The sequence below is a fragment of the Prionailurus bengalensis genome, chromosome A3 (genome assembly GCF_016509475.1).
Source record: "Prionailurus bengalensis isolate Pbe53 chromosome A3, Fcat_Pben_1.1_paternal_pri, whole genome shotgun sequence".
Lineage (NCBI taxonomy): Eukaryota > Metazoa > Chordata > Mammalia > Carnivora > Felidae > Prionailurus > Prionailurus bengalensis.
The window spans coordinates 88,061,969-88,075,904 of record NC_057354.1 but is presented as its reverse complement, the minus strand read 5'-3'; the positions used below and the strand labels follow the sequence as shown (position 1 = coordinate 88,075,904).

Genomic DNA, 13,936 nt, shown 5'->3' with positions numbered 1-13,936 from the left:
TTCAAGTTACTTAACAGGCAGTATAGTATTGGTTCCAGGAGTAGAACCCAGTGATTGGGATGAGAAATTCTTGTTCTGTTTCTGTAGCCTGTTTGTGTCAAAACTCTTAAATACATGGTTCATATCCTATCTCTTTACTTGAGAAGCAATTAGCCATTCCATCTGTCTTCTTGAAAAGTGAAAAAACCTATAGAACAAAAATGCCCAAACAACTATGTCATTTAAAATAAAGAATGGAGGGGCGCCTGAGTGGCTCCGTTGGTTAAGCATCCAACTCTTGATTTCATCTCAGGTCATGATCTCACAGTTTGTGAGATTGAGCCCCAAGTCGGGCTCTGTGCTGACAGTAAGGAGCCTGCTTGGGAGTCTCTGTCTCCCTCTCTCTCTCTTCCTCCCCCATTCACACTCTTACATACTCTCTCTCAAAAATAAATAAATAAATATTTAAAAAATAAAGAATGGATGAAAAATTCTTTTAATTTTTTCTTTTTTGAGAGAGACAGAGAGAGAGCACAAGCAGGGGAGGAGCAGAGAGAGAGGGGGAGGGAGAGAGAATCCCAAGCAGGCTCTCCCTACTGTCAGTGTGGAGCTAGAACTCACAAACCATGAGATCATAAACTGAGCTGAAACCAAGAGTTGGAGGCTTAACTAACTCTGCATGAAAAAAATTTTAAGGAGGTAAAGCTTTTATGTGTCATATTCTCCAATCATTCAATAAAATTTCACATAATGAAAGGATTTCAAAATTCATAAATACTTGGAAATTAACACACTACTAAATAATCTTTGGATCAACGAAATCCAAACCAAAATTACAAACCATTTAAAAGGTGATGAAAAGGAGAAAATTTTAGACCAATGAGCTACCACTCTAGGAGCTAAAATAGTCCTTAGAGTAAATTTTAAAGCCTTAAATGCCTTCATCATTAAATAGGGCTTTAAAAAATGTAAAGGAATTATTATTCAAAGGAAGGAAAAGGATAAAAAGGAAAAAAACAGTACGAAGCAGGAATTAATACAGATGAACTTAAGGGTCACTTTAAAAAATCATAGCAAGGATATATAAATACAAAAGCTTGTTCTCTGAAGGACAATAAAACAAAACTCTGAAGAAAAAAAAACCTCTGATTTTGGCAGAGTGGAAGAGGAAGAGGGTTGAATAAAAATGCATAGGATCAGAAATAAGAAAAGAGATACCAAAGAGCTTTAGTAACCTGCAAGAGAATGTTACATGCAACTCCACAGCAACAAATGTAAAAGCCAAAAGAAAATGAATGACATGTTAGCGAGGTATAAATTATAAAAATTGACTACAGAAATAGAAAATCTGAATAGATGAGTGACCATAAAAGAGAAAAACTCATGTGTGTTGTAATTATATGATAGGTATATATGAGCATGAAGAAAAGAATAGCAAACAATAAAATTGCTACACACACACACATTGCTAATATTGTATACATTATATTGCTAATGTAAGATGACACTGCTCAGATGTGCAACATAAGGGGAAAGAGTAACCAAAATGTGACTATTAAAAAATGTCAGTATGATCTCATATATGTAAAATTAAACATATACATGTGTATACACAGAAAGAGATGTATGAAAGGATGATACGCAGAATTTTCATGGTGGTTACATTAAGATAAAGGGATGAGATGAAGGGATATCCCTATCTACAGATGCACGTTTCATTCCCATCTTCCTTGGCCCTGGTGTCAGCAAATACCGAGCGTGGAGGGTGAGGGGAGGAGAGTATTGATGAAGTGGTTTTCTTTTCAAAGTCATCTCCATTCTTTTAAGGAAGTGCTGCTCAAACGTGAACACAACCAGAATCAGCCAATGCACTTGGTAAAACAGATTACCGGGCCCCACCCCTTAGAGTTTCTGAATTAGTAGGTCTGAGGTGAGGCTCGCGAATTTGCATTTTTAATCAGTTCCCAGGGGATACTGATACTGCTGCCTCAGGGACCATATTTTGGGAATCACCATCCTAAGAAAAGTTTATCAATATTCTAAAAGATTGTTAAAATTGCTTTGGTCTCCTATTCTTTTTTGCTGTTTTAATTTTTATATTACCATTTTATTGAAATGTTGAGAATGCTTAAATATTGTCTTTTCAAGTTTCTGAAATGTAGCTTAAAGTGTTCATTGTAATAATAGCAATTACCTTCTGACAGTACAGATTAGGCAATGTGTTCAATAATTCACTACATTACCTCATTTAGTCCTCATAAATCCCTGTGAGGTAGGTACTATTATTAGACCAATTTTACAGATGAGGGAACTGAATTTAGAGGAGTGTGCACTCTTAGTACACTCTATTGCAATAAAACTAATGGTTAAAAAAACCAACAAAACAAAACTACAGCAATATTTACTAGCAAACTAGCAATATTTGTAATGAGATAAAGCATGATGACACCTTCATTCAACGATTATGAGGTATCACCTAGAGGTGCCCAAATTTTGGACCAAACAATGCTAATATTTATACAATTTGCAGTTCTGGCCATCATAAGGAGTTCATAGATGGCAAAGGGTAAATAACATTTGTATACTCATTGCTAAACAGACCTGGGTGACATGGAAATAAGAGAATTTTATTTTTGGTTTCTAAGCAGTTTTGAAAAAATGGGATCCATATTTGTTAGAATATGGGCTAAGCTGCTACAACAATGGCCCTGAAATAAGACAGCTCAAATAAAATCAGAGTACGTTTCATTCCCAATTCGTTGTCATAGGCTATTAGCTTTGATCTGCGATGCTAAGCTCCCAGTTCCTTCTGTCTTGTCACTCACATTGTCTTCGTCTGCATAGTTGAAGTTAGCGCACCACACAAGTCTGCCTTCCAGTCCATGTGCAGAAAGATAGAGAAGGAGGGGACAGCAAACTCAATCCTTTGAAAGCATGCTTTCTCAACAAGGGCAATATCACCTCTAAGGGGGCAAATGCTGATTCTTGAGGGATAGAAGGGCAAAACAATGTTAGTCTTTTTATGGATAAAGCACATATATTCATATAAAGTGCACAAGCAGATATACAATATATGAAAAGTTTATGGCAGAAATTGGAGGGGGGTGGGTGGAAGACCTTAAAAGGCTCCTCAAGGCAGTGATAATAAAAGAAGATTGAGAAAATCTGTGTTAAAGGCAAGCACAAAAAGTTGCACACATCTCTTCTGCTCCCAAGAACTTAGTCACAAAGATAAACCTAGTTGCTAGGGAATCTAGGAAATAGATTCTAGCTGGGTGGCTACTGGCCCAGAGTAAACTCAATTTCTTCCTATTTGAGCCTCTCCATCAGGCGGCTTGAGTGTTCTCACGACATGACAGTTGATTTCTCTCAGAGAATCCAAGAAACTACAGTGGAAGTAGCAATGTCTTTTGCGACCAAATCTTGGAATCCACACACTGCCATGTCTACTACATATACATAGCTATACAGATCAATCCTGATGTAATGTGGGAGGAACCTACATAAGGGTGTGAATACCAGGAGGCTAGATCTGGGGATCATCTAGGAGATTGGCTTTTTATTTGGAAGTATAAACAGAAGCTTTCATGTTTGTATAACTGAAAAAATCATTTTGGTTAAATTCTACTTTTCCTTCAAGGCCCTGATGAAATGATAACTTCCTAGCCAGATTTCATTGCTTCCTCCTTTGTGATTCTAAATCACATCATTCTCATCTCTGGTGCAGTACCTATTACACTGTATAATGACTCACTATGTACAAGGCTGTCTCTCCAATGAGAACACAAAACTGAGGTTTACTTATTTTGATGCCTTCCAAATTCACAACAGTGTTGAACTTAAAAAAATATATATATATTTCAGCCACTGTCAGTTCCTGGTGGGGAAACCAGCCTGGGACCAAGGTAAGAAGCCTTCTAAATTATCTATTTAGCTCATCGCTGATTTGCCTTATACACCTAAACAACATGTGTAAAACAAACCCAGAATACAAATTTATTCATTTCCATGAGAGGTTTAACTTCTCTGTTGACCAGAATTTTCATATAGATAACTTTACAGGAGCAGGCAAATTAAAATCTAAAATCTAGAGATCTAGATGAGTTTTATAGGAGAAAGTGTGTGCTTCAATGGAAAGCAATCTTTGTTTAGATCACAGCTTTCCAGATTATCCGATTCCAGCCTTGCATTGCGGTTGAACTATCATACTTTATTAGTTTGTACTGAAGGAAAGCTAGAGGGATGTAAAATAACTCTTGCCTCTACTAGGCATGTAAATTCTGTCTGGAGGAGGTTCAAGTGACTCCTCTCTACTATGAAAGAGGCTAGCTCTGCTTTCATTTACACATTCATTTCCATTCTCCCCAATCTGTAAATATGTTTGTTCTCTGGCTTCTACCTTTGAACTGGTTGTAACATCTTACTGGTTCCCTCATTTAATTAATGAGTTCAATAAAATAACATTTATTTTATATTTGTGTGAGAATCGTGATTTTACCTATTCTTTAAAAATGTCCTTCAATGGCCCATATATACAGGCCAGGAGGGATTGGTTGGGTGATCTTAACCAAACTAAAAAGGCACACACTGGAATTATACAAACCTGGCTTCAAATCCTGACCCTGAAGATCTAGAGGCCACTGCACTTTGCACCCTGAGAGACATGCCATTCACACTGCAGTTTCTGTGAATGGTGCCTCCCTGCAAAGCACTTGGCACAGGTCTGCATGGCATACATGGCAGTGCCCCTTCCAGCGCAAGAGCAATTTGTGTGCATGGCGTGTGTCTTAGCAGAGAGCCTGTGCTTTGTCTTTGCCTTGGTGACAGATGAGATGTTTTATGAACCAACAATACACGTATTTGTGCTTAACTGTCATAATTAAGCAAACAGCATGGGAGTAAAAATGAATAAGGGAAAGAGATAAGAATGGCTTTTAAATGTTAATAGCTTTGGTCAGCACTGTCCAACAGAAAGTGTTTTGTTTTTTTTTAACGTTTATTTATTTTTGAGACAGAGGGAGACAGAGCATGAACGGGGGAGGGTCAGAGAGAGAGGGAGACACAGAATCTGAAACAGGCTCCAGGCTCTGAGCGGTCATCACAGAGCCCGACGCGGGGCTCGAACTCACCAACGCGAGATCATGACCTGAGCCGAAGTTGGACGCTTAACCGACTGACCCACCCAGGTGCCCCCATAAAGTTTTTTAGTGATGGAAATGTTCTTGATCTGTGTTGTCCAATAGAATGGTCACCACCTACACGTGGTTATTGAGCATTTGAAATGTTATTAGTGTGACTGAGGAACTGAAGTTTTAATTTTAATTTAATTTTAATTAACATATTTAATATATGTACCTAGTGGCTACCATATTGGACAAAACTAGTATTGATACCAGTAGAAAGACATACTTCTAGACTCAGAAAAATGAGAGATGTAGGTTTCTCAAGCTTTTTTGGTGCAAAGACCCACATATTTAAAAAGCACTGACAAGATTTCATTTTTTATGGCTGGGTAATATTCCCTTGTATATATATACCACATCTTTTTTTAAAGTTTATTTATTTATTTTGAGAGGGAGAGAGCATGCAGATGGGGCACAGAGAGAGAATGAGAGAGTGTGAAAGAGAATCCCAAGAAGGCTTTGCACCATCAGCACAGAGCCCAATGAGGGGCTCAAACCCACAAACTGCTAGATCATGACCGGAGCTGAAATCAAGAGTTGGATGCTCAACAAACTGAGCCACCCAGGTGCCCCTACCACATCTTCTTTATCCATTCATCTATCAGTGGACACCTCGGTTGCTTCTATATCTTGGCTACTGTAAATAATGCTGCAATAGGGGAAATGGGTGAAATAGATAAAGGGGATTAAGAGTTACAAACTTCCAGTTATAGAATAAATAAGTCACAGAGATGAAAAATACATCAAAGGGAATATAGTCAATAATACTGTAATGACATTGTATGGTAACATATGGTGACTATAGGTATCATGGTGAGCATGGAATAATGTGTAGAATTGGCAAATCAACATGTTGTACACCTGAAACTAATATAATATTGTGCCAATTATATTTCAATAATAAAAAAATTGCAACACACACAAAAGTAATAAAAAAATAAAAAATAAAAACCATTGGGACTCCAAAGAACTTTTATTTCTGTGGGTTATATCTACCAATAATTATCCTAAGAAAAATAGAAATTTAGAGATATTTATAAGTCCTTACCCCATTAGTCCTACTGGGGTCCTAATAGAAATATTTATTAGTCCTAAACCCATTATTTTTATGGAAAAATAGCTATATTTTCCAAAACAAAAGAATTCTCATAGCAGGCCTAAGACCGCTATCCTTTGAAAGGCCTGTTTGCAAGGTTAACCCTTAGCTGGTATCTGGGAATCTTGATTTCAGGAAGGTTCCCACCATTCCATAACTGATAAGAGTTGTTTAATATGACTGAACATAGTCTGCACAAACAATGCAGTTTATGCTGAACAGCTGCTTTCCTTCTGATAGTCTGGAATTTTGGTACTGCTATGCAGACGGTGCCTATGTAAGCAGTCTCCAATAAAAACCTTGAGCATGGAGTCTCTAACGAGCTCCCTTGTGAGACAAAACTTCACACATGTCACAATGCCATAATGAAGGAATTAAGCACATCTTGCTTGCCTCCACTCGAAGAGGATTCTGGGAAGTTTCTGCCTTGTTTCCTCTGGACTGCACGCCATGTTCTTTTTCTTTTTGCTGATTTTGCTTTAAAGCCTTTCATGGAAATAAATCATAGCTGTGAGCATGACCATATGCTGAGTCCAATGAGTCTTCCTAGTGAATCACTGAACCTGGAGGTGATCTTGGGGACTCTTTACACAGTCCCCTTCATTGGCCCTGCTCCCAGAATATCAAAACCCAGGATTATATCCCATACTGCAGAGGACTGGAGACTTCTCCCTGAAGAAACTGAAAAATGAAGAGAAAAAAAGGACTGCAAAGGGTAGAAACAATGAAAAAAAGCAAAGGAAATTCCAAAAGTAAAACTACAATTAATATCTTTAAAATAATAAGAAGGGGCGCCTGGGTGGCTCGGTCGGTTAAGCGTCCGACTTCGGCTCAGGTCATGATCTCACGGTCCATGAGTTCAAGCCCCTCATCAGGCTCTGTGCTGACCGCTCAGAGCCTGGAGCCTGTTTCGGATTCTGTGTCTCCCTCTCTCTCTGCCCCTCCCCTGTTCATGCTCTGTCTCTCTGTCTCAAAAATAAATAAACGTTAAAAAAAATTAAAAAAAAAACAATAAGAAAACATATTGCATTTATGAAGAGTAGGAAGCTATAAAAAGAAGAAATCAGAGAATAAGGAAGAAAATCCAATAAAATGGAATTCTGAAAAAAATGGCTAGAAGATAGAGTTGAAAACCTGCCCAGAGCAGTTAGGGGTAAAAAAAGAGAGAAAGAGATGAAAAACAAAAGAAAGAAGGAGACTGAAGGATCAATCCAAAATCCAACCAAAAAAAAAAAGAGAACAGAATAAATGGAAAGAAAGAAATTAGTAAAGTAAATTTCACCACACCACACAAAAAAGAGGCCTCAGGTTGAAAGAGCTCACCAAGTGCAGACCACAGTGAATGAAAAAAGGAATCACCCAACGTCACCAAATCATCAGATTTCAGGATACCAGAGAGAAGATTCTAAAAAGCTTTCTTTTGGAAAGGAAAAACAACATAAAGGGATACACAACATAATGATATCAGATTCCTTCACAGTAATACTGACAACAGACATTTTAAAATTACATCTTAACCATTCTGAGGAAATTCATACTCAGCCAAACTGCAATTCAACACCTCAGCCATGAAGAAAAACACTTTAAGATATGCAAAGACGTTGAAAATGTACCTTTTCTCAGAAAGTAAATGGACTAAGTGCTTGAGTAAAATGACTGAGTCAACCAAACCAGGACCTAGGTAAGAGGATCCAAACCAGGAGAGAGGGGAAACAGGACTACAGCTATACACTAAACCTAGAAAACTTTATCTTCTAGTCTTTCTATTCAGAATTCCATTTTAGCTATCATATTTCCAATTTCATAGAACACTTTCTTGTTCTCTAATTGTTTCTTTCCATAGCATCCAAATCCTATTTTATGGGTACAATCCCCTTTTTTTATCTCTTTAAAAATACTAATCTCTAGGTTGGTTGCAAACCTAGAAACAGAGCAGATGTATGTGAAGAACGAGACCTATGAGAAAGAAGTCTTAAGGGAAAAAAATGAAGTTGATAGATACTTGCATTTGTTTGAGCACTTAACAGCATTTGAGTACTTGGGAAAAACCACAGATTGATAGAAAATTAGGTAAATGAAAAAAGCAATCTTACCTTACCCTTGGCTCAAAGGCTAATCATATTTACCTAATCACAATAATATAAAACCTATTGATTTAACTAATTATTGAGATAAAATCTCAATTGAGAGGATGGAGGAAGTAGAAGTAAATAGAGAGTATAGGAGTTAAATCCTTACCATAATGTATCAATTCTCATTTTATAAAAAAATTAAATGATATCTAAATCATTTAAGTCAAGAAGTAGTTATAAAGTATACTTACACTTTAAGACTTGAAGAGGTAAATACTAGAAGAAAAAATTAAGAGCTGAAAGTAGTTGCCCCAAAGGAGAAAAACAAGGACTTAGGAGGAATGAACGTGTGTCTCATATTTTTGTGGCAAATTTTTAAGAATAACTTTATTTTGTTCAATGATATATATGTATTGCTTTGATTTTAAAGTGAAATTTAAAAAACAATTCGATGATAATTAAACCGGAAGCTTTTACAGTTCCATATGCCAAGTTCAAGTACACTACGTTGTTTCCTCTTCACTCAGCAAGAGCACCTTGTGCTCAACACCCAACCAATAAGAAAACTCTTAATTGATTTGAATAAAGTACTTCTTTCTTTATACTCTTTTTTTTTTTTAACCTTTATTTATTTTTGAGACAGAGAGAGACAGAGCATGAATGGGGGAGGGACAGAGAGAGAGGGAGACACAGAATCGAAAGCAGGCTCCAGGCTCTGAGCCATCAGCCCAGAGCCTGACGCGGGGCTCGGACTCACAGACCGCGAGATTGTGACCTGAGCTGAAGTCGGATGCTTAACCTACTGAGCCACCCAGGCGCCCCTCTTTATACTCTCTTTATGTTCTAGGCACTTTTTTGAAAAAACCCTTTGTTGAGGATGCTATGTACTGGTATGAAAAAATCTCCATGATACACTGTCAAGTGAAAAAAGCAAAGAAAAAAAAAATGACCACTATATCCAAGAGGGGAAAAATGTAGATCTGTTATGGCTTGGATATGCATAAAATATCTCTAGAATGATAAGCAGTAAACGAGTATTAATGCTTATCCAGGGTAGGTGAATTGGAGAAATGAGAATTGAGTTGATAAGGAACAGGGGAAAGAGGGAGACTTTCCATTGTACACTTTTTTTTTACATTTTGATCTTCAACCCTATAAAACCATTGCCTACTCAAAAAAAATTTTTTTACTTTCAAGTCATACCTCTTTTTATTGGTACAAAATTACAACCTTATCACACATTGAACTTGCACACGTTTACACGCCAACTTGAAAGTTAATTACCAGGCTTTTAATCATCACAACAATAAATCTATTAACCTATGTTAAGATTACAAAGGCCAAATAAGATAGAAAGAGTAAACCTGTGGATAAGCAGGGACATATGGATAATCCCCATTCAACTCTAGGGAATTGATGATTATTTCAAAGACAGAATGGTTTCAATGCCTAGGTATGTAAATATAGTCTTTGCTTTCTTCCTTCTTTAAACCTAGCTCAAGGGTTTTTAAATTTTACAGTGCAGGAGATTTTCTCCCAAACTGACAAGGCTGAATATTCAATCACACATAATTTTTACTACACCAGAATCTCCTTATACTTCTTTATTTTTTTAATGTTTATTTTTGAGAGAGAAAGAGAGCACAAGCAGGGAAGGGGCAGAGAGAAAGGGAGATAGAATTGGAAGCAGGCTCTGGCTCTGAGCTATCAGCACAGAGCCCGACGGGGGCCCAAAGTCACTGACTGCAAGATCATGACCTGGGCAGAAGTCATATGCTTAATGGACTGAGCCACCCAGCCACCCCAGAATCTTATAATTCTTTTAACCAAAAGGGGAAAATATTCATACTTTTTAATATTCTTTTTTACCCTATCATATTATGACCATCTTTTGATTTTGTCAGATTTCTTCTACAACATGATTAGTAATGGCTGCATAAGTTAACATATTAATATATTAATTAATACATTATATACTAATTATTCCATTGTATCGATGTTCTCTGACTTAAATTATTTTACCATTTCCCTATTTTGGGACATTGAGTGTTTCCAAAGTTTCACCATCATAAGCTAAATCACAACAAACATCCCAGTAACTAACCTTATGTACATATCCATTATTATTTCCTTAGAATAAATTCTGAGAGGTAGGATTCCTGGGTCAAAATGTAGCTAAAAATTCAAGAATTGTAACAGCTATGGGCAAAATGCCCTCCAAAAACCTACGTGACTGTTAATGGGAAATTATATTTATAAGGTACTTAAGGGAAAAGACAGAGGATACTTAACTGATTCAATCTGTGAGTCTTCAGGTACCCCCCAATGAAGCCCCAAATCTCAAACTGTAAAATGTTGCACAGGTAACATGTGAAAAAGTAAAACAAAAAAAGAGGGTGATGAATCTTGATATTAAAACCACAGCTTTCACATGTATGCTGCAAGAAATGTAAAGGCTTCAGAGAAAGAGGAAAAAGAACTCTTAGCAATGACACATCACTGAAAAATGGCAGACGCAAGTTCTCAAAGTTTTCATTTAATGTCATTTTAAAAGGCCATCATATTAACTGTTAGTAGTTATAATAGTCAAAATTATTAAAGCACTTTATCAGTACATCCATATCTTGAAGGAGAAAATGCCATAATAGTTTGTTGGTGTTGACATTTCAATGGAGAAAAGTTAACATTTTAATACAACCTATAAGCCCCCACTCCCTGAAGTTGTATATTCAACACCATAATTTAACACCATTCAAAATTTGGAACCTGAATATGTAGTTGTGGGTCAAAGTAGGTCTAAGTAAATTGAGAAAGAATAATCTTTCCAAATCGATGACTCAAAACACTATATGTGGGTTTTCCTTTCACTTTTCTATATTTTGCAAAATTTCCTTAATAAAAGAAAGTATATAAACATAAATTAAGGAAGCCCAAACTTATTATTTAGGAAACAAAAGTGTCAGTGTTGCATTCAAACTATCACCCTGACATCAAGAAGTATTTTTGGATGAGATAGATCATATTATACAATTCTAGAAATCATAAGAACAAAATGTAACTTTCTTAAAAAAGAGCAACCCCAACAAATTATATAAACCATACAATTCTCATAGATCAGAACTGAATAAGTTTTGTTCACCACAACAAAACATCCCCAGATGCAAAGGTAAAGAATTACTGCATGTGATAGCTCGCTCACTTCCCCTCTCAAATAATAAAATAAAATAAAATAAAATAAAATAAAATATAAAATAAAATAAAATAAAATACACTTAAAGTTAAAATAAGAAGTCCCTAAGAATCCTGATGACTAGGGATAGCAAAACACTACCCAAGTCTTTAAAGCATATGCAAAAACAGATATACAGAAAAGATGAATTAAGGATGCCTTTTGATTTTACAAGACAATTCACAGTATCATTCACAATTTTAAAGGATTCTTTAAAGTACTTACACTTTTCCTAATTACTAAATAAAATAGAGGTATTTTTATTTTCCAACCCCCTAAAAAGAACGATAATTACAGTATTCTCAAATCTCCAATATGCCCTCATTTTTAAAAACCCCATAATCCTTGGAAGACAGCAGACTAAATTCCAGCACTTTTATATCAAGCCAGGAATTCCTTTTTCCTAATCCTTACGGACTAAGAAATAGACACGCCTTTTCAACTCAAACTAACCAACCGGGTCTTGGGAAAGAGCAAAGCAAGCTGAAACAATGTCACCAGAACTTGGACTTAGAAAAAAGTGCCAAGAAGCATGACAACACTGGACGTTCCGTTCTGCAAAATGTCAATCATTTTCCACTCCCGACTCCCATCAACTCGCACAAACGCCGCAAAGATTGGGAGAGGGCAGTATAGTACTGGTACTGGGTTGTCAAAACAATTCACCTAAAAACTAAGCGTCCGTTCAACCTGCTCCAGCGAGAGGACCGGAGGCTGACCCAGGCCACAGGGAGAAAAGAGCTGATACTGGTACGAAGAGCAGCCCCACCCGCACCCCCCACCAAGGCTGGAACGTGAACAGTGTCCTAACAGGTATGCAGCGCGCCTCTCTGGAGACTCTTGGAACGTACAAATCGCTGCAATAAACAGCCGGCGGGGCGGGCGTCCTCTCGCCTTCCTGGGGCGGCGCGACAGCCTCTCGGCTCGGGGACAGCCCGGAGTCCGCAGGCCAAGCGAGGCTCCGGGGCGTGGCCGATTCCCCTCTGCTATCAAAGTGGGCTGGGGGCGGGACCGCACTCGCTATTTACACCATTCCAAAGTCTGGAACCTGGGTATGCAGTTGTGGGTGAAAGCAAACCTAAGCAAACTGAAAAACCAAAATCCCTCAAAACAGATGACTCAAAAAAAAAAAAAATTGACTCAAAACACTATGTATGGTTTCTTTTATTTTTCTGTACTTTGAGAAATTCCTTTCATTAAGTAATCTATTACTCTAAAATAAAAAAGCTCAAACTTACTATTTAGGAAACAAAAGTGTCAATGTTGCATTCAAATGACTACTACCCTGATATCAAAAACTATTTTTGGACGGAGATACAGCGTATTATGCAATTCTACAACGTAATTTTTTTTTTTTTTTAAGAGCAACCTTTTAAAAGAGCCGGAGCTCGTCCGCGCGGTTTCTCTGATTGAGAAGCGAACACCACATGCTATTGGAAGACTCCTCACCACCGCCCGGTGCCCTGCAGCGTAAAGGACCATTTACTAAAGAGTGGTCTCCCAAGCCTCGCCCACACAGCGCCGCGTCCACAGAGCCTGTCCAGACACGGGGGGATTGCTGCTGGGACCGCGAAGCCGAGCGACAAGTGCCGGTGAGGCGTCCCACGGTTATTCGCAGACCCGCTGGCGCCTCCGCACACACAACTTGAACAGTGCCTAAAGACCGGCCTACTGAGGAGTGACAGTTACTGGGGAGCAGGAGGCCCGGGGCGGGGGGATAGGAAGGGAAGCGGAATCTGGACCCGCACCCCGCGACACGAGGATGCCTCGGCGAGGACCCCGCTGGCCCGCCCGCCCTTGCCAGCCCACCCTGTGCCAGTAGCCCCGGAGGACGGACTAGGGCAGGGAGCCCAGGGGGCAAAGGAAGCGCTCACCGCTTCAGATGGTCCGAAGCCCGCCGAGCTGCGGGAGTCGCGGAGACTAAACTCGGCGCCACGGCCCCGGCTGCAGCTCGGGTTGCGGCCCCGGCGGGAACCGGGTCCCGGGGCATCGCCGGTTGCTCCCACAGCACCCGCGCGGCTCCCAGCGCTGGGCGCACGCCTCCCCTTTGGCCTCAGGGCACGGGGCACCACGCGGAAAGCCCCACCCGCTCCGGAGGACGGCCAATGGGCGCGGAGCGCGGGAAGCTGGGGGCGGAGCCGGAGCGGCCAGGCGGCCCCGCGACGCAGGGGGCTCAGAGGTCCTCGCCCACCGTGGAGAGCTGTACGGGCTTAAGAGTCACCTGCCTTGGAAACGTGTGTGTCAGGTGAGTGTGGAGGGACCAGGGGACGTACATTCCCCAAATAAAAGATCTGTGAGAGTCTGAGATGTTGAGGACACGCTTGTGATTTTGCGGGGTCTCTTTCTTCCCGTTTTAGACTTCGTCTGCTGTTTGCAG

The 13,936-nt window shown here is 39.1% G+C and overlaps 1 protein-coding gene across 12 annotated transcripts in view; it reads right to left on the bottom strand.

Moving 5' to 3' along the window:
* ZNF638 (zinc finger protein 638) overlaps nucleotides 1-13,647 on the bottom strand; it is a 139,236-nt gene extending 125,589 nt beyond the window's left edge. For 9 of the 12 annotated variants that reach the window (XR_006301006.1, XM_043603629.1, XM_043603631.1 and 6 more), the window contains exon 1: nucleotides 13,434-13,626. Coding sequence is in view for 11 of the 12 variants with exons in the window: in XM_043603629.1 (XP_043459564.1) it covers nucleotides 13,434-13,549 (116 nt within the window). In the remaining variant the exon portion in view is untranslated. Of the gene's footprint in view, nucleotides 1-13,433 lie in introns of all 12 variants that reach the window. The other 3 variants (XM_043603632.1, XM_043603639.1, XM_043603633.1) reach the window with 1 other exon arrangement.
* Between the last annotated feature and the right edge of the window lie 289 nt (nucleotides 13,648-13,936).